Source organism: Sceloporus occidentalis, unplaced genomic scaffold (genome assembly GCF_023333645.1).
Source record: "Sceloporus occidentalis isolate IW3139 unplaced genomic scaffold, rSceOcc1.0.p SCAF_1, whole genome shotgun sequence".
In the NCBI taxonomy this organism is placed as follows: Eukaryota; Metazoa; Chordata; class Lepidosauria; order Squamata; family Phrynosomatidae; genus Sceloporus; species Sceloporus occidentalis.
Window position 1 is genome coordinate 185,338,471 of NW_028316981.1, and position 27,191 is coordinate 185,365,661.

General features: G+C 41.2%; 1 protein-coding gene across 1 annotated transcript in view; it reads left to right on the top strand.

The window, feature by feature from the left end:
* Positions 1–26,816, top strand: part of LOC149323037 (A.superbus venom factor 1-like) — a 67,092-nt gene extending 40,276 nt beyond the window's left edge. Inside the window, exons 23-40 of the mRNA XM_089486417.1 lie at positions 1,261–1,347; positions 2,223–2,426; positions 3,650–3,725; positions 6,821–6,983; positions 8,774–8,869; positions 9,871–10,021; positions 10,758–10,921; positions 12,921–13,079; positions 14,289–14,439; positions 16,021–16,075; positions 17,099–17,186; positions 18,293–18,382; positions 19,833–19,938; positions 20,956–21,045; positions 23,126–23,212; positions 23,658–23,741; positions 24,963–25,098; positions 26,480–26,816. Of these exons, the coding sequence (XP_089342543.1) occupies positions 1,261–1,347; positions 2,223–2,426; positions 3,650–3,725; positions 6,821–6,983; positions 8,774–8,869; positions 9,871–10,021; positions 10,758–10,921; positions 12,921–13,079; positions 14,289–14,439; positions 16,021–16,075; positions 17,099–17,186; positions 18,293–18,382; positions 19,833–19,938; positions 20,956–21,045; positions 23,126–23,212; positions 23,658–23,741; positions 24,963–25,098; positions 26,480–26,621 (2,129 nt within the window). The 3' untranslated portion in view covers positions 26,622–26,816. The remainder of the gene's footprint in view (positions 1–1,260; positions 1,348–2,222; positions 2,427–3,649; positions 3,726–6,820; positions 6,984–8,773; positions 8,870–9,870; positions 10,022–10,757; positions 10,922–12,920; positions 13,080–14,288; positions 14,440–16,020; positions 16,076–17,098; positions 17,187–18,292; positions 18,383–19,832; positions 19,939–20,955; positions 21,046–23,125; positions 23,213–23,657; positions 23,742–24,962; positions 25,099–26,479) is intronic.
* The last annotated feature ends 375 nt before the right edge of the window (positions 26,817–27,191 follow it).

Here is a 27,191-nt window from a genome sequence, read left to right on the forward strand (position 1 = left end):
TACTGGATTAGACAGATAAAGAGTCTGGTTTCCTGAGTTTCTAAGGCTACTGAACTGTACACCAATGAAAACCAAAATTTAAAACTGAGGAGCTCTATTCTGTAGAACGTATTTCAGTTTTTACTTTGTCCATTTTATGGCTGTTCTCTCAACATGGTGTTCTATTTCACTGCAAAGGAAAGAAAAAGAGGCAGTATTGAGGTCTGCAGAGAAGCAAGAGTTCATGAAGTAAATATTGATGTTTAATGTCAGTGGCATTATCAGGAGGGTGCATACTGCACCAGATGACATCCCAGATGAAGGGTGACACCCGGCCAAGTGACTCCCCCACTACATGTACTATATGCACGCCAGAACATGTAAAATTATGCATACTTTAAGATCAACTATCTGGGTACATATGTTCACATATAGACCTGAATCCTATGGGAGGGCTTTCGCTCCCACAGACCTATTAAATCAGTAGGATTTACCTATATTTATTATTTAACAACTGTTTCAATGGGTCTACTGCAGTTGCGACTACCAACATCATTCAGGCTACTGCTACTCTTGTTGTGGAGTACAGATCTGTGTGGAACGTCTTTTTAATTCCACTTGCAGCTGTAGATAAAGGCAGTAGAACTTGCTGAAATGGATAAATGGACAGTTTTGCTGAGAGAGAAATCATTGATCAATTTTTTTAAAGACTGGGAAATGTCTTTTAATACATGTATATCACTTTTAGGTTTTGTTAAATGAATTAAGATTGTTTATATGGAAGAAGCAAAAGCTATTCAAATTGATAACAGGAAATATAGAATCATAGAATCATAGAGTTGGAAGAGACCACAAAGGCCATCCAGTCCAACCCCCTGCCATGCAGGAAATCACAATCAAAGCATCCCCGACAGATGGCCATCCAGCCTCTGCTTGAAGACCTCCAAGGAAGGAGACTCCACTACACTCCGGGGGAGTTTGTTCCACTGTCAAACAGCCCTTACTGTCAGAACATAGACAGTATATAGGACATAGGAGGCTGTATCCACCATTTGGGAGATGTCATTAGGGTGTGTGTTTAGTTGTTAGATTTGTTGTTATGTTTTGAAATGATGTGGTTTGTTTGTTTGTTTTTGTAATACTTATGTAGTTTTAGATTTATATATAAAACTTGTTTGTGTTGTGCAATATCAAAGAAGTGCTAAGGGGGGTTGAATGTGGAAGTAACTTATATTTCTTTGTCATTTTCCTCCTTTACTTATTTTTTTCGCTCTCTCCCAGATGGCATCCAAGAAGAGCTGGTGAAAGCTAATCCTTTAGAGGATATTGTTCCTGGGACTGAAACTGAGACCAAAATTATCGTCCAAGGCAAGAGCTTGATTTAAAATACAGAACTCTAGGACAATAGAGGTGAACAGGGTCCAAACCCCTACCAGCAAAAACCCACTGTTGCAACCGAGTCACTCTCAGAATCCATCCAGTGCACTTCCCTCCATGTAGCAGGATTTATCTCAATGAATATAAGGTTCAGCAAAACTATTCCTACCAGTAGCATTTGGTGGCTTCTGTGCAGTGGTTGATGATTCTGTTCTGGGTATTAAAGTTTTTCTGAACTTTAAAGGAGTGATCCAAGGTGCTAAACCTTTGCTCAGCTGAAGCCCAGAGCAGATTCTCCATCTTGATTATATAGAAGTCTCAAGCCACTACTGATTTCTACAGGCACAATGGCCCCATCTTGCATAAGACTAATAAGAAAAATTGCTCTTACATTAGTCCTTAAAGCTAATTATACCAGCTTTTGGTGTCCTCTGAGTGATTTTGGAGATTATTGCATTACTTTTCCTCTGATCTGGGCAGAGTCTGGGTCCAGGCTGGGACCATGTGTTATCGCATAGCTCCATGCCCAGATTAGAGGCATTTTGTACCCCATCAGGACTTCTCCCATTACTTTGCTAAGAATGAAAAATTCCCATTTTTAACAAAGTATGGGAGAAGTCCCGATCTGGCATAGGATGCCTCCAATCTGGGCACAGAGGTGTACAATAATACATGGTCTCAGCTCGTGCCAAGATCGGCGGAAAACAGTCAGTGCGATAATCTTGCTTATTCTAGGGAAGGGGAGGAGAAGTAGTCTCATAAGGCACTACAGATACACAGCAGCCTTTAAGAACACAATCCATATAGTTCTCATGGGACTTTCTGTTTTCAGGGATTAACATGAATTTTGGTGTGTGTGTGGCTAGGAGACCCTGTGGCTCAGACTGTTGAAGATTCCATCGATGGAAGCAATCTGAAACATCTCCTCATAACCCCTTCTGGCTGTGGGGAGCAGAACATGATCAGAATGACACCCACAGTTATTGCCACCCACTATCTTGATGCCACCGAACAATGGGAGAAGGTCGGTGTGGGTCGCAGGAATGAGGCGATCAAGCAGATCATGCAAGGTAAAACAAGCAAGCATTCCTGGACTTGTCCTTCCACTAGCTAATGCAATGATCTGTTAAAGTCATTTCTAGATTGATTCAACCAGAGTCTGGGGCTTATTCAGATGGTGACAATAATCTGGGTTGAATCTTTGTAGTTCATATGCATTTTGAATGCATCCAATTAAGTTTTTGGGAGGAGGGTTGCCAAAACAGCAACAACACTTATCCCCCACCAGGATAATTGATATCAGATTTCCCTGAGTTTTTAAAAAATATTTGCAATGTTGGCAGTGAATAATTGATACAAACAGACCCAGGACAAAACTCTGCATGCCTTGAACATGTTTCTGATACATTTCCACCATTGACTCCATCTTTATTAGAGTGCTGGCATGTGTGAGCAGCTGAACTCACAGAGATGTGCATAGATGCAGTTCCATCATGTGAATTACAAATCCAGAGTGCATGAATGTGATTATTTGCATAGTTGTGCTAAAAAAAATACATTTGAATGACCCCTGGCTGAATTACAGGCCCTTCCAGGTTTTGTGTGTTTGTGTGTGCATATCTAGATAAGAGGACTAATTCCCTTGCAGTGGGGTTTGTGAGAGGAATGTCTAAATCAGAGATGGGCAATGCCTAAATCAGAGATGGGCAACTCTCACTCCCAGGCACACCCATAGGTCACATCACATCAAGCTTGGAAATGCTGGCCTTTACAAAAAAAAATCCAAACTGGGAAGATTTGGAAAATTACATGCTAAAATTGCATGCTGCTTTCTTTGAGAATGAAATTAATGAAGAATTATATCCCTGCTCTTTTATAAGGAAGGAAATTATTATCTCTGTTTACGAAGAAATAGATTCCAGAGAATATTGTGATATTGAGATGTAAACTAACTACTTCTTTTTAAATGGAAAAATCAAGCTTCAGGGTGGTCATGCATCCTTCGCTCTCCAGCCTCTTGGTTAGTGAAATTTTCTGGGCGGGCTGATGATGATTCCAGCTGTGGACTGGGATGGAAGTTGCATGCCTAAAAGAAAGCAGGAAAGAAATAAGACAAGGAAATATGTAACAGAAAAGCAACACAGATGAGGAAGTGCAGCATAAGAAAGAAGGGAAGCATGGGGTTTGGGAAGGGGGGGCTGAACTTGTTTAATTGATGACTGTCTGTCTAGATGCAAATTCTAGACTAGTGTTCCACAAACATCTCTGACTCCTCCTCCTCTTGTATTTTCAGGTTATGCCCAGCAGCTGGTATACAAGAAAGCAGATCACTCCTATGCTTCATTCCAAAAGCGCCCATCTAGCACTTGGTATGAACAATACTACCGCAGAGCTATATTTAAATCTGTGATGGACTTGCCAGCATCTTTTCTCTCTTATCACATTGACTTGTGAAAATTTTCATTCACTTGCTCCAATTTATCTAGGAAAATGGTTTCTTGTTGCATTACTCTTCTTGTTATTTTCCATGAGAGATTCTAAGATAAATGATGCTCACACGTACCCCAAGAAAAAAAAGGAGAAATATGAAAAATGTAATTAAATGTTCAATTCTATTCATTAATCAGTGAGAGATTTGTCACTGACTAAATTTATCCCAGGTTTCTTTGAGATACTCAATCCTACCACTTCCTACTCTAGCTTAGTATGAGGAAAATGTAACTCCAGGATTGTATGTGGTACCTTTTAAACAGTTTAAATGCCTCCCCTGCACTGTTTAACATTTTTAAAAAAACGATTTTCAAAAGCAGAAATTGAATTCTAGGGCCCTTCCATGCTATACACTAGACTTTGATTTCATTTTAATGGCCAGTCCAGACAAGACAGAGGTGCTCCTGGTCAGTTGTAAAGCAGATCAGGGAATAGGGTCTCCATGACTCTGAAGACCAAGGTTCAATTCCCAGCTCAGCTATGAAGCTCACTGGGTGACCCTTGGCAAATTACATGCTCTCATGTAATGACAAACCTCCTCTGAATAAATCGTGCCAAGAAAATCCCATGATAGGACCACTTTATGGTTGCGATTAGTCAGAAATGACTTGAAGGCAGACAACTGCTGCTACTACTACTACTACTACTACTATAACTGCTGGATGGGGTTACACTCCCCCTGAAATTTCAGGCTCGCAGTTTGGAGCCAGTTGTGAGCCTGGATGCCCAGATTTAAGCAATGGCCAGGAATCCACTTACACAGCTAAAACTAGTGCACCAGCTGCTGTTCTTTGAGAAGTCAGATCTGCCTATGGTGACACATGCCTTGATTACATCCCTTTTGGACTAATGTAATGAACTCTATGTGGGGCTGGCTTTGGAATCTGTTTGGAAACTTCAATGGGTTGAAAATGTGGTGGCCAGAATGCTGGTTGGGGCCAGTTATAGGGAAGATATAATTCCTTTGTTGAAACAGCTTTGCTGGTCACCAGTTCATTTCCGGGTACAATTCAAAGTGCTGGTTATGACCTATAAAACCCTATATGGCTTAGGTTCAGACTATTTGAAAAACTGTATCTCCCCATATGAACCTGCAAGAACTCTTAACAAATTCAAGAGAAGGCTTTCTCTCAGTCCCACCACCATTGCAGGCTCACTTAGTGAGGACACGAGTTGGTTGCTCCCACCTTCTGGAATTCCCTCATGTGGGAGGCTAGGCTGGCCCTGTTACCCAAAATGCTTGGGGTTCTGGGAGGCACCCACAAGTTAATAATAGGGGATTATAATAGCTCAAATTATAGTTTGACTGGGGCAATAGTGGTCTTGGGATCTTAATGCAATGTATATTGGCCTCAAATCACCCAGAAACTCCAGAAGCCATTCCAAATCAATTTTGTATTTTTATTAAAGGAATGAGCAACATACACATAAACACACATGCTCATTCACACACACAAGAGCTAAGAAACAAAGATGGAAGAGGTGAACAGTAACAGGCCATACTAATGGTGATACATTACCAACTGGTGAGGCTTGATTCCAATCGAAGCAGGTCTGGAGCAGAAATGGGCTCAATAGCTGCTGGGACATGTGAGACTGGCCAGTGCATTGAGGTGCCTCTGGTTCCAAACTAGACCAAAGAGCTGTGGTCCAGGGAGTAATATTTATACTGTAAAACATGTCTTGAGGGGAGAAATCAAGGACTAAATGGATTAACTGCATGCTAAATGGTTTTCCAGGAAGGAAGAATGGATGAGAGTTGTAGTAAACATGTCGATGACTGCATAGATAAAGGATTGATAGCTACAGGAAATGTTCGGAGATTGATGTTACTTCCTAAGACAAAAGGCAAACTCCAGCCTTCTAAGATGTCCCTCTGCCTTTGCAAGCATTATGATCTCCTTTTGCTGGAATCCCATCATCACCAGAGATCAAAGTGATTATGCTGATGTCTTGGGTGCTCTTTTGTTGTGGGTGCCTTGTTTGCTCCATTGCTGGAGCCAACTGGTCTAGGGCCAGATGTCCTGCTATAGAGGCATTTCCAGGTCATCCACCAGTCACTCTCCCTCAAAGTCCTTTTTAATATTAAGTTGATATAAAATATGGGAGGGATGATTTAGGGATACAAGTTTGGGCAATAGCCCCTTACCTGCTCTCCATTCGCTGCCATGCAAAATAACATTCTGTTTTGTTTTGTTATTGGGGTATGTGTTTTATTTAGTTTTATACTGTTGTAAGTTTTAAAGTGATTTTATATTGTTTTAATTGTGAAGATTTTGAGTGTTTTTGAAATTGCATGGGTGGATTTTGGTTGGTTTCCTTCTGTGAGCTACCTTGGGTCCCACTCCAGGGAGAAGGCAGTATATAAAACAAACAAACAAACAAACAAACAAGTATCCTATGGAATCTTGGGATTTGCAGTTTAGGGAGGCACATTTAGAATCCTCAGCCTGGGAACTCCTCTAGTGCCTCTGAAGAAACTGTAAATCCCAGAATTCCAGAGGAAGCATCAATGGCAATTTAAGTGGAATTATAGCACTATATTTGTGCAGAATGGAAGGGTGACTGGCTACCTCTGTGGTTTTTGGTTGTTGCGTTTTCATTTTTGAAGGGCCATATTTTTGCTCTTTGTGCAGCCCTATAAAGCCTCAGGGGGCAGAAATCTGACTCCTGTACAAGCTGCATTGCTTACCCCTGGTCTGGCCTTATGCTGGCTTTTCATTCAGGCTTTCAGACACTCAGGCACCTCAGGCATCTTCAGACTAAAGATTTGTGTGACAAATAAAATATTCTTGCTTAACTTTTTTTCAGTAGGATGAATCCAGGGGGTTTGTTTCCCTTTTGTATCCTACTTCTAAGTGAACTATTTAACATTTCAGCCAATTGCTCTGTAGGTGCGATTTCAAGGCAACAGCAAAAAACTACTGGCCTTTTGGATATGCTTCCACTGATGCTTTGGGTTTTTTTTAAATAGGCTAACAGCATATGTAGTAAAAGTTTTTGCCATGGCTTCCAAAATTGTATCTACTATTGGAGAAGACATCGTGTGTGGAGGTGTGAAGTGGCTGATTCTAGAGAAGCAAAAGCCCGATGGGATTTTCACTGAAGATGCCCCTGTAATTTCTGCAGGGATGCAGGTATGCTTTCTTTCTGTTATTTTTGCAGTTAAAAACAACAACCCAGAGATTTTTATACCCAGAAGAACATAACACAGGAATTAAGTAACTGACTGTTTTGTACCAGATGGACATAATGGGTGAACAAAAGGCAAGGAATTGCAATAGGAATACCTGTAGTAGCAAAATATGATGATAAAGGGAAGGCAAAACTAGAGAGGTTCAAGGAAGGTCAAGATAAAGCAGGTTTCAAGGGATATGAAAAAGGAGAAATCTGTTAAGGAAGGGGTAGCAAAATATCCACACAATGTCTTTTGAATGATAGTTTTAGAAGGTGTCCTGCACTACTACTTTGTGGTTGCTGATGGAAACACAATTGCCATTGGTATGTGGGACCACTGGAGGAATTGCAGCAATCTCTAATAAACCCGGATACTGTTTAGTTCTTTAAAGCTTTGCATCTTTTGGGCTCTTAGATTACTTAAGGTTTTGGGTTGTCTGATATGCCCAGGCTTGCTTGTTTCAAATGTCATCCTTTACATACAGTGACTGTTGGTGGCTTCTGTGTTACTGAAATGTTCTTGGGATATTATCACACCAGGGCCAATCCAGAAATAATTGTGGTAATGAAAACAAAAAGCAACAATAGAACTATAGTGCTCAGTAGTTTTGCTTTCGCACATTTTTGCTTTCGCACAATTCAGAAACTTAAAAGCCAAAGAATAGTGCAATTGCTTTTCACACAAACCCGTGAATGAATCATTAGTACATTGGCATTGATCATTTTGTGCATGCGTCCTTGCCTCCAGCAGTCCCTTTAAACCCAGATAGCTTTCAGCAATCCTTTTGAAGTTTACAAGTCCTGGGTTACTTGTTTATTACAGTTCCTTTTTAAATGTGCTAAACGTGTTGTAAACATGCTGTGTCTCAAAAATCAACTTCACAGAAATCGTCTTTTGCTTTTGCTTTAACAAACCTTCATCTCAATTTCTCCTCCACCTTTATTTTCCCCCCAGCCAAATGGAAGAGAAGGGGGGGGGATCAAGACAGTGACCAAAAATATATTAGAAGAAAGACTGTAACTATAGTTGCCCCTCTGTTTTCATGGGGGATCCATTCTGGACCCCACCCCCTCCAGCACATGAAAATGGAGAATCGCCAATATTCAAGCCCCATTGGCTTGAATGGTGATGCGTGTCTCATTTTGTTCCCCTCCATTTGCCACCTGCAAACACATGAGAGACACAGACTCCAAGTCTGCAAAAATGGAGGGGTGACTGTATAAGGGACATTGTAAAAACTGTAACATTGCAACAACAGAGGTGTTTAAAAGTGGAAGTGAATAGTCCTTTTAAAGTCTAAAAATCCCAGCTTGCTTCCTGGACTCCTTTTAAAGTTTGAAGATCCTGGCTTGCTTCCTGCAGCCCATTTAAATTTTAAAGATCCCATATTGCTTCCCCAATAGTGTGAATAAAATTGCTTCAGTCATGCTATTGAGATGCCATTCGCAGGAATTCCCTGTGAATGGTTTGTTGCTCAAGCATTGCTGGTTATTCCCAGCGGAAGTATCAATTCAGCTCGATGTCATCTGAAAATATTCCACACGATCGCTCAATTATACTGGAATTTTGCCTTTTCCTTCCCCCTCTTCCCCCCCCCCCCCCCGTGTGATAATCCCCTTAGTCTGAATTCTAAAGAAACTATCAGAGGTGCTGAATCTATTTAGGGGAAAAATTAGGGACCTTAGACAGCTTTGAAGTTTAGCTACTGCATTCAGTATTGGCTTTCTTCCCTTCTCGACTTCCTTTTAGGGAGGCTATAAGGGTGCTGAACCAGAGGTGTCCTTAACAGCTTTTGTCCTGGTTGCTTTGCTGGAATCCAAAAGCCTCTGTGTGAAACATGTCAATGTAAGTACATCTGTAGTGAGAATGATTAAGAGAGGTTGCTGTTTCTTATAATATAATTAGATTACTCATTCTTTTCCACGTTGTCATTTTTTTGTTCCTTATTAACCTATCCATTAGCCCACCTTCAGCATTACAACCTCTCAAGGCCCAAGAGCAACCCTACTGGTTGCACCCTTCATTCAAAGCAAGGAAGGGAATTATGCAGCCCTCCAGATGCTGTTGGGCTATACCACAGACCTTTCTTTTGGCTATGTAGGCAAGGGCTGTGGGGACTTGCAGTCCAACCACATCTGGAAGATTAGATGGACCTACTCCTGCAGTAAAGTGTTTTTGTTGCTTTTAATGTGTTGTTCAAACACTTTTACTCTCCAAGAATTATTAGGTCACAATTTCGGATGGGTCAAAAGAAAGGGAGAGGTAAAAGACAGGAGTAATGGCTGGGAGTGACAGTGGTGGAAGTTTTTGGTGAAAGATACTGGAGAGATCTTATGGGTAGGTCGCATTGGTTTATTTGTTTGCTTTTATTATGGTTTATTACCTTCCCTTCCCCTGAATATCCACAAATAAGCCCAGTAGAGCTGCCCCAAAACTTCTCAGCACTCAGTAGTGAAAGCTTAGCAAAGAGCCTATCCTAGCCAAGCACAAAGTCCCACCAACATAATTGTGTAGAAATGTTCAGAGAAGGAAGGCATCTAGGTTGTGTAGCAAGTACTTTTGATAACTGGTAATGACTCATGTGTGTATGTATGTGCATGTGGAGTGCTCAAGCAGTGCACCATCTGACTCCATGGTGCTCTGGTCTTTCCAAAATGGTGAAGTACATTGCAAATAAGTCCAGAATGGTTCATTGCGTAAGTGAGAGTTTGGCTCCAATATAATGCAGGCCAATTGGTTTACACCAAATGTTTGTAAACTGCTTCCCAAATGCTCCTAACATGTGGATACTTTGCTTCTCCTCCCCCCTCCCCCCGCCCCCGGTCCCAAACAACTTTGCAATGCAGGTTCTAGAAGGCAGCATCAACAAAGCTGCTGACTATTTAATGAAGAAATATGATACATTGGGAAGATCTTACAGCACAGCTCTCACAGCCTACGCTTTGGCCCTAGCAGGACGGTTAAACGATGACAGGGTACTCATGGCTGCATCAACAGGTACCTTTGGAGCAATGCACTGGACAGGAGCAAAATGACAGGCAGTTCCTGTTAGCAGCAGCAGCAGCCAAGTCAAAAACTAAACACAGGTTGCTCTGAGTGAAGTGAGAGATTTGCACAGCAGAAGTCCTCTGAGCTAATGTGTGGAAATTGATCTAGGACACATTCTTATTCCTGCTGGCCAGCAGCTAGGATGGAAAGAAGAGCACTTTCCCCCTTGTTTTCATTCTACTCTGGTGGCTTGTTCAAAGGTGCACTCAGTTGATCCTTCATGACTCAGAGGATCCTTCTGTCTTGAATTTTTAATTCAAATTAGCCTCCTGCCAAACTGCTGGTTAGAGCAACTGAAAATTATGTGAAATATCTACTTATGTCCAACTAATGCATGGATTTCTTAGACAGTTGTCAAGTTAACATTAGCTGAAAAGATAACTAAAGGATTTTTTTCCATCTTGGTTATCATGAAATGGTAAGTTAGGGGCATTCCAGACATTGTCAGTTCTCTCTGGGATGTGTTTGTACATTTATATTTTTTAAACAGCATTGGCATTCCAGCAGCTTTTCCAGTGAGTGGGTAGGAGTACAAGGTGAAATAGGTAGGCAGCAGTCTGTTTGGTATGTATTATACAGGAAACTGGTGGTATCTTAAAGAGAAACTGGGGAGAATGTGGAAATTAGGATACTGAGTTCATATGCCCTCAAGAGCTGTTCAGCCAAGATTGTTCTCCATATTTAGCTGGAAACCGTTGGGAAGAAAATAATGCTCGCACCTACAACATCGAAAGCACCTCCTATGCTTTGCTGGCCTTGTTGAAAATGGAGAAATATGATGGCACTGGCCTCATTGTCAGGTGGTTGACGGAGCAGAAGTTTTATGGTGGAACATATGGACAAACCCAGGTGAACATTTTACTTCTGTTGTTCTGGGAGTGGCATTGTCTTATCAAAAGCTGTCTTTCATTTCAGGTTGTATGAAAATGAACTGGCTCTTCTACTGCAATCGGCAGGCAGAGCCTTCATACAGAATAATTCCTTGCATATATAGAACTAGTATATCATGGAGCTAGGATCCCGCTCAACATTAGGAGGAACTTCCTAACGGTAAGAGCTTTTCAACAGTGGGACACATTCCCTCAGAGTGTGTTGGAGCCTCCTTCTTTGGAGGTCTTTAAGCAGAGGCTGGATGGCCATCTGTCAGGGATGCTTTGATTGTGAGTTCCTGCATGGCAGGGGGTTGGACTGGATCTCCCTTGTAGTCTCTGCCACCTCTATGATACTAGGATTCTAAGATCTGTGGCAGCCTTTTCCTTGACATGCTAGCCTTATATGGGGGAATTTTTCATATGGAGGTGTATTTATACTCACATGAAACCTGTCTACCTGCACGGTTGAGTCGAACAGCACAGTCACAGTGAGAGCTAGACCAGCCAAACAACAGGCTACCTTTCAGCCATCCATAATATGAGCTTGCTTTGGGAACATCTTGCTTTGGGAAGGGGTATTGTGCAGCTGAGAAAGGGTGGGAGAAAGTGAGTTCTTTCTGCCCATTATCATAGAGACACCTGTATGATTCAACCTGTAGGGTAGCAGCATTGAAGAGTAGAGGAGAATACAGATGGGTAGAGAGCGGCAGCAAGACACCACCCTGGATGGAGGCTGCAACAAACAAACGCTGTGCCCTCTGTGAGGCCTAAAAAGAACCCACTCCCAGGTCATGCGCCAGGTGCCATTGCCACCCTTGCGTGCAACAATGATGTCCACACAGTGCCATGCTGTTTGGGTGCCACACTGTGTATACATCATCAAGGCGGCCCTTGTGTGGACTGGGGTGAGCCATGATGGCACCTGGACAGCATGGTAGGGCTTGGGAGCATGCGGACACTCCGCTTTCCCAAAATCAATCCCAGACCGGCTCTTTGCACCAGTCTGTACCGGGCCAAGGTTTTTGTGTCAAAATGAGGAAGGGTTCAGGCCCTCCCTCAGTGCTATAGTCTAAGGAGATTATCACATTAGCTTTGCTGCCGGGATAGACCTGGGATGTAACTTTCTAATCTTATTGCATTTGCCTATCATTGGACAGTATGCAGCCCATATGCAACCCAGGCTTCTTCGGGCTTGTCCCACATCTTTCAAAAACAGAAAAATCCTGTTCTTGAAAATCTGTGAGGGAAGTCCAGGTTGCATATGGGCTGCATATTATCCAGCGATTAATGTATGCAATAAGATCCGCCTTAAGAAAGTTATATCCCGTGTCTATCCTGGCAGAGAAACTGCAATAACCTCCTAAGTCAAAACCATGGCCTCCCATAACTGCAATTAATTTCTGCGTTCAGTTCTGGGAGCTTCATTTTAAGAAGGATAGATAATGGAGATGGAGCAGGTTCAGAGAAGGGTAATGAGAATGATCAGTGGTATGGGAAACAAAACATATGACAAGTGTTGAAGGAGCTGGACATGAAGGACCTGGGCAGAGAGGAAGGGGCAGGCCTCTTCTCTGCTGCCCCAAAGGGTAGGACCAATTCTAATGGTTTGAAGTTACAAGGAGGGTAGATTTCAACTGGGCATTAGAAGGAACTTCATGACAGTAAGACCATTTTGCTAATTGCTAGAGAAGTGATGGGGTCTCCTCTGAATGTCTTCAAAAAGAGACTGGACAACTACTTGTTGGGGATGTTTTAGTTGGAGATCCTGCACTGAGCTTGGGGCTTGAATCAGTGGCCCATCTGTGATTTTATATCTGGTCCCTCAGCCAATAAATCCATGAATGTTTAACAAAGTATGCCTAAAACTATGGAATTGCATTCAGTATTCTCCAGTTCTCTGGTAACCATTGTTACCAGATGTTGGCTTCCTATCCACTTCAAGATAAACTGGCTTCACTTTTGTCCTGCCATTTCAGGCAACCATCATGGTGTTCCAAGCTCTTGCTGAATACGAGATCAAGATAGCTACACATAAGGACCTGAACATGAATGTTGCTATCAAATTGCCAGAACGTCAAGATCCAGTTCGTTTCAGAATTGATTTCCAGGGTGCCCTTCTGGCCAGGACAGCAGAGGTATAGCCTTCCTTTGAGCAAGTTTTATTTATTTATTACCTATTGCTTATCTCAATGAGTTTTACACATTGTTTCTGTTCTGGAAATGGTTGCTTATTTTTTTGTTTGGATTTGTAAGGTCCCTAATCTTTTTTTTTTTTTTTTTGGAAGGGCTGGCAACATAAGGCTCAGTGAAGCCAGAATCTAAAATATCAGTGAAACCATAAACTGCTGTGTATAGTTTCATTTGCAAGTGGATCGTCCATCTCCAAGGCACCACAAACTTGTTTAATCCCACTATTAAGAAATAAATGCCATGAAAAATTTCAGTTCTTGCATTTCCAAAAAATTTATAATGCTGCTGTAAATAGTCCACATAGAGCCAACATAGGCCTGGCACAAACCGGCAAAAAGCACCATCCTGTGGGCAGTGTGAGGGCTGAGCATCCTCATGCTCAAAGTATTAACCGTGCTGCCCAAGTGCCATCTTGATGCATGCCCATTCAGACCGTGAGTGTCATGATGATGCCCCTTTGGTGAAGCACCCAAACGCCATGCGGCAGCGGCTATATAGTGAAGGGTCTGGAAACCATGCCCTATGAGGAACGACTTAGGGAGCTGGGGATGTTTAGCCTGGAGAAGAGAAGGTTAAGAGGTGAGATGATAACCCTGTTAATACTTGAACGGATGTCATATTGAGGAGGGAGCAAGCTTCTTTTCTGCTGCTCCAGAGACTAGGACCCGGAGCAATGGATGCAAGCTGCAGGGAAAGAGATTCCACCTCAACATTAGAAGGAGCTTCCTGACAGTAAGGGCTGTTCGACAGTGGAACACACTCCCTGGGAGTGTAGTGGAGTCTCCTTCCTTAGAGGTCTTTAAACAGAGGCTGGATGGCCATCTGTCGGGTATGCTTTGATTGAGATTTCCTGCATGGCAGGGAGTTGGACTGGATGGCCATTGTGGTCTCTTCCAACTCTATGATTCTATGAGAGTAGAATTTGATTAGTACATCCTCAGATGTACTCAGAGGAGTTTTCTTCCCCCCCCCCCTCCATATTATCTCCATCACACACATGATAAAATATATTTTTTTTCTTATTTATTTTATAGACCTAATGCCTACCTTTGTTTCAAGACAGGTTAATAATATCTCAATAATAACAACAACAGTATTGTATAAAATCAAATAAATCAAGTTAATCCATGGACATGTTGACTCTGGTTTTTCAGACCAAGCTCAATGAAGATTTCACTGTGCAAGCCTCAGGCAAAGGAAAAGCAACTATGACTGTTTTAACAGTGTATAATGCACAGATGAAAGCAGATGCTGCTGAATGCAAGAAATTCAACCTTGATGTTACTGTTGAACCCCTCCAGCTGAGTAAGTCTCAATGGTAACTCAGTTCTGATAGACATTCCAGGTTCTAATGAAGACTAGACCTCCCCTCCCCCCAGTTTAACTCAAATTTGTAAGGATTAGCAACAGTGTTTTTATAGTGTTGAGCTGGATGATGTATACATGTGCTGAACAAGATGCTCCACTTGCCTGTATTCCTGAATTTTTTCAATTTTTGATTTGCTCTTCAGGGGTTGTGTTTCTAGTATTTATGTTCATTCTTACAGGCTGAACAAATTGTCCAAAGGCCTGAGTGCTACATGGGGTGAGCTCCTGTCACTAGTCCCAGCTTTTACCAACCTAGCAGTTCAAAAGCATGCAAATGCAAGTAGATAAATAGGTACAGTGGACCCTTGTTATATGATGGGGTTTGGTTCCAAGATCCCCCATGGATGACAAAATCCATGGATGCTCAAGTCCCGTTAAATATAATGACATAGCAAAATGGTGTCCCTTATAAAAAATGGAAAATCAAGGTTTGATGTTTGATTTTTTTTTCAACATTTTAAAACCGTGGATGCTTGAATCCATATATAAAAAATCTGTGTATAAGAAGGGCCGACTCATACCACTTTGATGGGAAGGTAACAGTGTTCTGTGCTGTCGTGCTGGCCGCTTGACCACAGAGTCATTTTTGGACAACGCTGGCTCTTCAGCTTAGTAACAGAGATGAGCACCGCTCCCTACAGTTGGTTACGACTAGACACTCATGTCAAGGGGAAACCTTTACTTTACCTTACAAGCTAGGTTTAAAAAAGTCCAGATTACTAATGAAAGGGTTCATCTTGAGGCTGCATAGGGAAGTGACCTTGTTTATTCTCTGAAAACATTAATATAGGAACTTAAATAGACGGATAGCAATATGGGTGCAGTGGTGCCAACACACCATTTAAAAACTCAGCTGGGGCAGAGAGAGAGCAAGGGAAGAACATAAGAGAGAGAGGAAAGGGGAGAGGGAAAAGGAGAGGCAAAATTGTTCAGAAAATAAAGGAGTGGCACAATGGCCACAAATGACAATGCAAAGTTTTATTCCAGATCAATCTTGTACATGCATGTAACTCTTTTTCATGAATTAGAACACAAATTAGAATCTAGGCTGAAACGGATCTTGAAGTACTATGTGAAAATCTGCCAGTGTGGACAGAAGGGTCCTATTACTGGGTGGCCAGAAGTGGAGGAAGTGGGTGGCCTATGAATAGGGTTGCCATAATTGTCCACTTTTACCAGGGACAAAATGTGGAACAAATTCAAGACCAAACTGTAGGACAACTGCAGGACAAAACTCAGCCCAAAATGTAGGACATTGAAGAAAAATGGTGGACCTTAAATGTCCTACATTTTGAGCTGAGTTTTGTCCTGCAGTTGCCCTACAGTTTGGTCTTGAATTTGTCCTACATTTTGTCCCTGGTAAAAGTGGACAATTATGGCAGCCCTACCTATGAACACTTTTTTTTTCACAGAGACTTGCACAATTAAGGCTGTTCAGCAGAACACACTGAACAATTTGTGCTGCATGAATTTTGTATGAATACTGATCATTTCCCAATTTGTCTTAACAATTTCTAGGTCAGAAGGAGTTAAAGGGATCCCTGCAAGCTGTCAGCATCAGAATCTGCACAAGGTAAGAGTGGTGAACTGGGTCATAACTGGAGGTTCAGGTGAATAATTAGGTGGAGCAGAAATTACTGCTTTACAAGGAATTAGCTAACTGAATATTTCCCCAAATGCTTTCCATTTTCACAAGTTTGAGATATTTTGAATCTGATTAGCAAAGCAGTTGAATATATCCTACTCCCAACCTGTACTGGTTGGAAAGGAATGCATGAGAAACCAAAGGGCAACAATTGAAGAGCTCCATTTTGATCAACTTTGTACAGTGGACCCTGGTTATACTCTGGGGTTTGGTTCCAAGATCCCCTGTGGATAACAACATTCGTGGAAGCTCAGTTCCCATTAAATATAATGACAGAGCAAAATGGTGTCCCTTATAAAAAATGGAAAATCAAGGTTTGATATTTGAAATTTATTCTTTTTTTTTGAACATTTTCAAACTGTGGATGCTTGAATCTGTGTATAAGAAGGGCCGACTGTATGTTTATAGGATTATACCACTTTGTTTAAAATAGGGAATGGATGTGAACATACACCTCCAGGTGTTGATAGACTGCAGCCCTCACCATCCCTTATCATAGCATGTTATGCTTAAGGCTGATGAGAGCTGCAATTCACTGCATCTGAATGGGGAGGTGTTCTTAACCATGGCCTAGAGGATTCTAGCCTACAATGGAGGGAGAATGCGAGGAACAGACACAGGTTTTAATGTGCTGCAGGTTTTCTCCTTTGATGTGATGTCCAATTTACAGTTTGCAAATGCTGGTTCAACTTCCGCACCTCCACTTGTGAACTTAGCGAAGTTGTCTAACTTATAAAAATAATGATCCTTGACACACATGCACAGATTTTATAAGTCCTTACAGAACTGTATTGTTAATGAAGGGCAGATGTCTTAGTGATATGCTAGATCTCACTTTCCACCTTTCAAGTAGAACCACTTTGAAAATATGAAGAACTGAGCTTACAGAACTGGAACCAAATCAATTGTTCAGATCTTGCTGGGTTATCTTTTCTCTGCTCCTGATTCTAGGTATCTTGGTGAAGTTGATGCTACAATGTCAATCATCGATGTCTCCATGCTCACTGGTTTTGCACCTGACGTTAATGACCTTAAAAGGGTATGTGAGCCATGCTTTATGCAGGAAATGGCTGCTTAACTCATCCTTTGAATGTACTGGGCTTGAAAATTCCCTGCAGTCAGTAAAAAGCTTTAGCCACCACCAGCTGATTAATTTTTCCCCAGTCAATTCCTTACAGTTATCTTTTATTATATAGTCTTCCTTTTTTGCTTTTATAGTACTATAGATAGGTCCCTACCAGCAAGGAACATACAGTGTGAAAATTAATCATGGGCCAGGAGAGAGAAACAGGAGGGAGGAAAGAAGAGACATAGATAGATGCTCCATGTTTACATCTGAACTTTCAAGAATCTATGCAATGTGCTGCATCCTACCCTAAAAGTATGTTGATCATGTTAGGGAGTGACTACTTCATAGACATCGAAGGAATCAGCTGCCACTGGAACTGGACCTTTGCTAAGAGAGAATTTTATTTCTTTCCCACATGTATGTATAGTGAAGGTTCATCTGGAGAATTTTTAAATACCAACAGTAGACTCAGTATGGGGCTGAATCACTTTTCTTTGAGCACATGTAGAGTGGTTTTTATCTCTTCAATCTGATATTTATATGTGAGTAAGCAGACTTGGGGAAGAGCTTTGTGGCTGTAACTGGAAAAGCCTCACCTTAGTTTTTGCCTCACCATTCAAAATGCAGTAGAAACAAAACCCTGGTGGCGCAGTGGTTAAATGCCTGTACTGCAGCCATTCACTCAAAACCACAAGGTTGCGAGTTCAAGACCAGCAAAAGGGCCCAAGCTGGAATCAGGCTTGCATCCTTCCGAGGAGGGAGCTAAAATGAGTACCCAGACTGTTGGGGGCAAATTAGCTTACTTGCTAATTAGCTTACTTGCTGTTCACCGCTAGGATCTTTGGAATAGCGGTATATAAATAAAACAAATTATTATTATTATTATTATTATTATTATTATTATTATTATTATTAAAACAGCCTGTTCCAAACATGGTGAGACCAAAGAAATAGCTTGTGTAATTGTAAGCCTACTTTGACTTTTTGCAGCATTTGAAATGAAAAACCAATTTTGTTCCTGAGGAATGGCATATACCATGTACCAACTAAGTCTCTTGTGCATTTTTAATGTTTAGCTTTCTGAAGGAGTCGACAGATATATCTCCAAATTTGAAATTGACAAAGGCTACTCTGAAAGGGGGAACCTCATCATTTACTTGGACAAGGTAAAGGCTTATGGGAGAGTTCTGTGGAACGGCTGGAATAGTAAGTGTACAGATATAGCTAGGTTGGCTCTGGTGTGTGTTAAGGCAAGGATTATGCATTAAGACAATGGGATGTGTCAGAGCTAGGAAAAGTTGCTTTTGGGGGCTGCAGCTCCCAGAATCACCCCAAACATTATGGCCACCATATTTTCTGGGTGTGAAATTCTGGGATTATAAAAAGTAACTTTTTTGAAATCTGGGATGGATGTGTATATTTTAAAATATATTTTTCTCCTCTTATGATATCCCAAGAAGAATTTTGTCTTCACATCCCAAATTGCATCAGGCCCTATATAAAGTGAGAAGGTGATGTTATGCTCTGTTTGGCTGTGTAAGGTTGGTTAAACTTGAAGTCACATATACATACACATGGTGAAAGCCAGATATAGGTGAGGGGTAGGAGAAATTCTGCCAAAAACAATCAGGTAAGAGAGTAAGAGGTGCTTCCAATACTGTAGCCCACTTCTGAATCCAAAATATTGCTCTCCATAAAACTTGTAAATATAAAAGAAACCCTCTCATGCTGAGTTTAATTATACAATAATACCAAGCTTTAGGACTCAGAAGTGGGCTATGGTATTGGAAGCCCCTCTTCCTGTCCCAATTGTCTTTGCAGAATTTCCCCTGACCCTCACCTATATCTGGATTTCACTATGTGTGTGTATATATGACTTCATGTCACCTGCCCACTTATGGCAACCTCATGAGTTTCATAGGATTTTCTTAGGAAAAGAATACTCAGAGGTGGTTTTGCCAGTTCCTTCCTTGAAAATAGTACCTAAAGTACATGGTATTTGTTAGTGGTCTCCCATACAAGTCCTAAGCAGGGCTGACTCTGCTTAGCTTCCTGGACTAGATGACTAGACTAAGATGATGTCTGAACCTGCCCCATCATTATGATGTCACTGTTCAGGATTAAAAAAATGTCTGGCAATGCCACTCAAGAAATTGTGGATCATCTGGTACTTGGTAACACACATTTACATACACTACCCCCTACTGTCATGGTGGGGCCTGCTTGGGATTGGTAAGAGTGTGATATTTGTCAAGAAACATTTGGTGAGGCACAATATATGCCCAAAGTGCCAGGCTCAGTGCTGCTCCACATCCTTGAGTTGGCAGATTAATGTTGGCAAGACTGAATTGACATTCTAACCTACTGGTCTTTGTCATATATGGGCTATTCCTGTTATGTCCTTGAGTCCCATAAACATTGGATCCCCATATTAAAAAACAAAACAAAACCTGATCCTTGAGCTGTCCTGGCAAACATGAACCCCGAATAGAAACAAAATTATAGGATAGTTTCCTTAAGACAGCTTGGGAAATCTATGTGTAGGGTGGGGGGAATTGCCTCCCTTGGCAGGCTGGCACTTGAAGACTTGTTTTCTCTTTTCTCTCCTCATCCCAGGTCTCTCACTTGAAAGACGAATGTGTGCAATTTAAAGTTCACCAGTTCTATCAAGTTGGTCTCATTCAGCCAGCTTCAGTGAAGGTCTACAGCTATTATAATCTAGGTAATGGCTGCTACAGTTCTTCCAGTGAATTCAGCACAAGGGAAATCAGCCAAATGGCACAGAGTTAGGACTTGGCAGACAGTTACTTCAGACATTTGTAAAAATTTCCCCCTGTCCTCTTGGTATATGTTTGCAGAAATGAAAAGTAATTCCCCTGAAAATGGTGAAATACAATTTAAAAAGTACTTGGTACCCTCCTCCCCCCCCCCCCAAAAAAACCCAACAACACTGCTTAACTCTTCAAACATCATTCATGTCCAACAATAACTTTTTTTTTTTTTGCCTTAACACACCAGATGAAAATTTCTATCAGAGTGCAGGAAATAAAACCAGGACAACCTGCTTTATGGTTTCCTCTGCTTTAGCACAGGGTTTACATGTACATGAGGAGGTCAGAAGAAAGCTATTGAAGTGTGGGTGGATTTGGAAAATAGATTCTGCCTCAAGTTGGAGTCAGGGTTATTTGCCCCAACCCCAGGGCTCTACTGACTTATTGGATAGATGCAATCCAATTATTTTTTGCCAGAATCCCTCAAGGCCAGGGAGGACCAGCCGGTGGATTCTGAAGATTCAATCTGGCCTTCAAAGTCATTTTACCTAGCCCTATCAAGTTCAGCTAAGATATAATGAAAACCTTGCACCCAGGTTCTCTTCAAACGTTGGATGAATCCGGATGCCATTTCACCCAACACTTTGAGCCAACCAGTTGTCATTACAAAATACACTTCCAGAACCCAGACCATAGCATTGAAAATAGAAGGTGGCTGTCTCTATTTAAGGTGATGTAATAGAGATGAGCACCACCCCCTAGAGTCAGACATGACTTGACAACCTTGTCAAAGGGGAAACCTTTACCTTTATCTTTATTACACAAAGTCACAGTGATGTGCTACTAATATTCCCATTGGGAGCAATGAGTTGTCCCATTCCCTAAATCTCCCTTTAGAGGAATTTCCCAAGTGTGCAGGTTCCTGGTTGTTGAAGTAAAGGGCACCTCTTTTCATTCCTCCATTTCAGATGAGCAGTGCACCAAGTTTTATCATCTGTCCAAAGGAAGTGGCCTCCTCAGTAAGATATGCCATGGAGACGTTTGCCGATGTGCAGAAGGTAAGATGGAGTGGAAACTGCTACTTCTGCTCATCCAAAAGCAAGATTTTTTTGCGGGGGGGGAGATAAATGTATCGAAATTGGACTATTGTAGTATTTGTGTTTTCTGGTTTTCTGGTGATCTAGATTGTATCTATAACAGCATCCCCCAAATCAACCTCCTCCAGACATTTTGAATTACATTTAAATTACCCTGCACTTTTGACCATGCTGAGTTGAAAATGGTTATAGGGATCATGGTTGAGGAAGGCCACTTTTTCAGCTGTATGCAAAAAAACTTAGCAAAATCACCTAAAATGAATGAAGATTGTGTTGGCACTCCAGTAATTCCAGTAATTCTTTCTGTTAACAAAATCATCTTGTGGCACCTTAAACACTAGCAAACTTTATTTTGCTTAGGCTTTTGTGGACTGTAGTCCAGTTCATCTAATGAATGCAACATAGTCTCTGAGGGAGAGAGAGAGGGAGGCCCCATATTGTTCACTTACAGGTGTTCTGTGGATAGAATCACAGAGTTGGAAGGAGCCTCATGATTGAGTCCAACTACTATTTAGTGTGGGATCTCCAGCTAAGTCATCCCTAACAGGCGTGTGTCCAGCCTCTTTGAAGACATCCACAGGAGACTCCACCACCACTGCCCTTACTATGAAGACGTTCCTTCTAAAGTTCAACAAAAATCCATCTTCCTATGACTTCAAATCATTAAACCTGGTCCTACCCTCTGGGGCAGCAGAAACAGGCCTTCCCCTTCATTTCTTTGACAGCCATTGAAGTACTTAAAGAGTATGATGATCATGTCATCCCCCAGTCTTCTCTTCACCCAGCTTAACATGCCCAGTTCCTTCAACTTCCCATATGTTTTGTTCCACATACCTTGTATCATCCTTCTTACCTTTCTCTCAACCTGATCTAACTTGTCTATATACTTTCTAAAATGAGGCATCCAGAACTGAATGCAGATAAGGTCTATCAGGCAAATTGCAGCCTCCTTCCATACTGTAGAGTCTACCTTCAGTGAACTATTCTAATAAACTGTGGGTGGGGGGATAATGATGAAGAAGAGAGTGAGGGGATAGTCTCTGTGTATGTTTTGTAAGGTGTAAGCATGGAGGAGGGAGTTTGAGTGTGTATGTGTCTATGGATTTTATCACACGGGGGAAATCAAGGGATCCAAAAGGCATTATTCGGGGGAAATTGCACGATCGCTGCTAAGATGATCACATGATGTTGTGATTAGAGAGGGGTTATTAATGGAAACATTATTGTTATTGCATTTTATTGATGTGTTTTGTATGTATTTTATTGGCTTGCAGTCCCGCTTCGATCCACCATGGGAGAGTTTGCCCTTTCTTTACATGGGGATCCCTTCTGGACTCCCTGCGTAAAACAAATACCGCCTATGCTTGAGCCCCATTTAAATGAATGGGGCTCGTGCGTGCAGCGGCGTGCGCACACCATGGTCACATCCCCCATTTGTTCCTATGGGACACGCCACCCCTTCTCCCCGCACGGCTTTCAGTGTATGCTGAAAGCCACGTATGACGCGGGTGCACTATATAAATAACAAAAAATATTATTATTTATTATAACCAGGGAAATCTCATGAATGATTTGTTGCAGGTTATTCCCGGGATAAACCCTCTCTAATCACGATGTGTGTGATAATCTTAGCTGCGGTCGTGCAACTTTCCCTGGTTAATGCCTTTTGAATCCCCTGATTTCCCCCTGTGTGATAAAATCCTATATGTAAGAACAGAAAAGGGTAAGATAAAGAGTGGTGAAGGAATTAGATTAATGGCTGAAAAGTGCTAGAAGCAGGGGATGTGAGAGTGTAGGGGTGGATATGTCAAGGGGAGAGAGGGAAGGATACTCTTGGAACCAATAAGGACAAGTGTGGGAGCATCCATGAATGACATGGGCAGAAGGCACGTTTCAGATATTCTCAGTATCTGCCCTGCCTACTCCTTATTCTAACAGTGTAGATCTGATCCAGCCTCAGACACAAGAAGGGGCTTCCAGGGAGCTCATCCATGTGTTTTACTTTCTTTTTTTCCTTCCCCTCTATGCTCTTTTCACAAAGAAAGCTGTTCCTTGCTCAACAATGTAGAGGAAAATGTCGACCTGCAGATACGAGTTGAATTGGCCTGCAAACCAGGAGTGGATTATGGTGAGTACACCTTACATGGCTGAACCCTGTACATGAGGCAGTGGCACAGCTAGAATATTAATACCCACCAGCCAAAATTCACCATCTGGGGCAGCTGCTTCACATGTTTTTCATGGTAAGACTGGCTGCCTTTCTCCAGCCTCTGCATGATGAGCTGCTGCTCCAAAATTCATCCATAGGGACATTTCTTATGGTGTTGGGCACAGCAGTTTGTTGATGTATTTTGGGTCTTCTGTGATGAGAAACAGAGCAATTCATGTACTGAGAGTTAGATGTGAATTGAGGAACAGGCTCAGGATTTACCAGTGCCAAAATGCAGTGAGATTGTTCATCTTTACAGGAACATCATATCAGCAGTAGGGATTATGTCTCACCAATTGCTAAATTATTTAAGCCTTTTGTGAAGAAAAGCATATAAACATCATACATTTTCTCTGTTTTTAAGTGTATAAAGCCAAGCTGGTTCGAACAGAAGAAGAAAATGGTTATGACTACTACTTCATGAGAATTCTGGAAGTGATTAAAGAAGGTAATAGTGTCCATCTTATAGAAAATGGCACACTAAATAAAAAAGTAGGAAGATTTTCTGTAAGCAACTACTGCTTTGAAACCTTATATTTCTTATTGTTATTATTCACTCCCAAGTCAATTTATGAATCAGAAACCTCCAAGAGCCCTGGTCATCAACTGTCCAATTCAGTTCTTGCAACCTCAGGGCTGTGGCTTCCTTAACTAAGGAGGGGAAATAGATAGAAATGTTCTTGCCCTGTTGTTCAGGCTGTCAGGATTTGGGTTTTTATTTTTTAAAAACCCTAAAAACCAGTTGAAGTTTTCCTTTTCATGGAATATTTACAGCAATTTCAAGAAGAAGAAGAAGAAGAAGAAACATAATTATTTTGTTGTTCTCTAAAGACTAGGTTCTTTTTATTTCAGGATAGATTGCAGGAAAACCTCCTTTAAAAAAAACATCCAGGAGGTGCAATTAGCTAGTTTTTTTAATTCCTTTTCTACTGTTGATGATTGGTGAAGCACAGGACATTTATGCTATAGTAATATGGTTTTTGAAACACTGTACCTTTAAAAAAAGAAGGTATGCCCACCCAGGTCTCCTGAAACGATATTAATACATATATTAATATAACAGTCCTTGATACTACACATAGGACAAATGGAATATTCTCAGACAGAGTCTTGAATCTGTGGGAACTGACTTCTGGCAGATTTATTGCATTCGTACATATGAAAAACCTTTATCGCTTTATGTAGTCCTTTAAAAAATTAGGGCCATGTTCATGATTTGCATCTTTCTGGATCCTATTACATTCCACCCTACTCCTTTATACCCACAGATATAAAGTAAATATGCTTTATTCTTGAACATTTACTGTATTATCACTCTGTATTGCATCTGAAAAAGTGGGTTTATATCCGTGAAAATAATAATAAAAAGCAGTCTTAAAGCTGCCACATTCCTTTGCCTGCCTGCCTGCCTGCCTGCCTGCCTGCCTGCCTGCCTGCCTTCCTTCCTTCCTTCCTTCCTTCCTTCCTTCCTTCCTTCCTTCCTTCCTTCCCCCTTCTTATCTCATTAAATGTCTGCATGCAACCTCAAGATTAGAAGCATCAGTGTGAGTTTGCCTTTCAGTCTGTCCCCCAGTGTTTCCTTCCTCTGCTTTCCTGCCTTCTTCCATCCAAGCCACTAGTACACACAACGTGATCCAAACATTTTCTTTGTTTTGTCTGATTCCTCCAGGGAGTGATCCAAATCCACTTGCCAGTCCTCGCAAGTTTATCAGCCAGATGAAATGCAGGGAAAATCTGAATCTGCAGCTGAACAACGACTATCTGATCTGGGGTGTCAGCACTGACCTGTGGCCTGCCAAGAATGAGTATGCATTTCATTTCATTGATTTAGTAGATGTATACTTCGCTTTTATTTATCTTGTTTTATTATTTATTATTACTGCTTTTCCACTACTGGTGCCTCAAAGAGTGTGTCCAAAAACATTATGAAATGTTGCACTGCAATTTTGAGAACCAAAACAATCAACCAAGAAAAGAAGTGATCAAAAAGTTGTCATTTTTCCACAGAAGACTCCTTGTAGTTACACCCAACATTTTTTCAACTATGTAGATGGGATTGCAAAGTAGTCTTCGCCTTGAGACTGAGACCCCTTCACTCACGGCAGGAATGGCATGGCATGGTTAATACTACCTCAGTGGTTATTCTTGTTGCTCAAGGAATACAGAATTTTTCACTGATGTTCATTGGGCTTCAAGTGTGTTTTTATAACCCTAAAGTGGTGCACCCCTCATAAATTATCTGTTCTACCACTGACCTAGATCCCACATCACTCTGTCTTTCTTTGAACCATTTACAGGATTGGGGAAAGCATTTCTCATTATGGGACACATGTGGCCACTGGGGCTATATTAAGTATTTTTAATGTCATTCTTCAAATGGGGAAAAAAAATCAACCACAGTCTAAACACACACACAAGGAGAATACTGAAACCATTTGCCAGAAACCAAATAAATTGTGCTCTTGAAAGCCTGTGGGAGACACAATTCTCAGCTAAAAGAAGGCAGAGCCCTATAAACATTTTAGTCAACAGCTATTTTGAATTTCCTAAAATTCCAAAAATAATTTGAAAAAAGAGATCAAAAGACATAGCAGTGTTAGGAGATTATTGCATCCACATTTTTTTTTTGGCCTGATCTGAGCATGAGACAGGATCGGGCTGCAACGGGAAAAAACAGGTGTTATCACACACAAAATTGTTGCTTTGCTGCTGGCTGACCACCACTCGTCTCCGAGCCATGCTTATCCCATCGATTTTGGTTGTAAGGAAGCTTTCTGTCCTTCAAAATTGGCCAGCAGCACAGCAACAATTTTGTGTGCAATAACACCCATTTCCCCCATTGCAGCCCGATCCCATCCCATGCCTGGATTGGGCAAAAAAGTAAATGCAATAATCCCCTTAATCTCAATAATTAGTATACAAAAGGATCTTGTAGAACCTTTGAGATTAATTTAAAGAGAGAAGATGGTAGCATGAACTTTTGTAGATCAGAATCTACTTCCATCTGATGGATGGAGATGGAAGTAGGCTTAAGTCTATGAAAGCTCATACTACCAACTTCTCTGTTATTCTTAAAGGTGCTACAAAATCCCCTTGCATACTAAAAAAGAGGTAACTGTTCCAGTTTTCTTCTCACTGAAATAAATTTTAAATAAATAAATAAATAAACTTCTTTTTCTTTTCCAGTCTCCGCTACCTCATTACCAAAGATACCTGGATTGAGAGGTGGCCAGATGATGAAGAATGTCAAGATGAAAATATGGAGGACTTATGCAATGACTTCCTCCGGTTTTCCCATACATTGACATTTTTGGGCTGCCAGGTCTAACTGGAGAGGAGTCAACTACACTGTGTTACTCATGTAAGGCTGGTTTTTTGAGCTGATGCTCAGAAGACACCTTCCCTCCTTAAGTTTTCTCTTCTTTCTTTCTTTCTTTCTTTCTTTCTTTCTTTCTTATTTTTTGCTCTCCTTTCCCCCCCTTCCAAATGGTTTGTATATAAAATAAAGGTCTGATTTCTTTTATTCTGTTGTGTTCATTGTTAACAAACAATCCTGTACTATAATACTGTTAGCAATATGCTTTTTTATTGATTGATGTAGCATTGTGATGCTTCACAGAGAGAACAGAACTCTGTCCCAAAGGGCATGCAACCTAAAATTAGGCACAGAAGGGAAGAAAAAACACAGGAAGGAGGTGAAGAGAAGGTAGGCCTAGGAATAATATGTGATTATTTCAATTCCACAAGCATAGGCTTGGTTTCAGCTTAGTAAAAAATGATACATCAAAGTCTCAAAAATCACAAAGCAAAAGTATGCACTTACTAAATAACTTGTTAGAGATAAATGAGAAGATTATTGGTTTCTCATATTAATGTAAAGTTACTAAAGCCATACTGC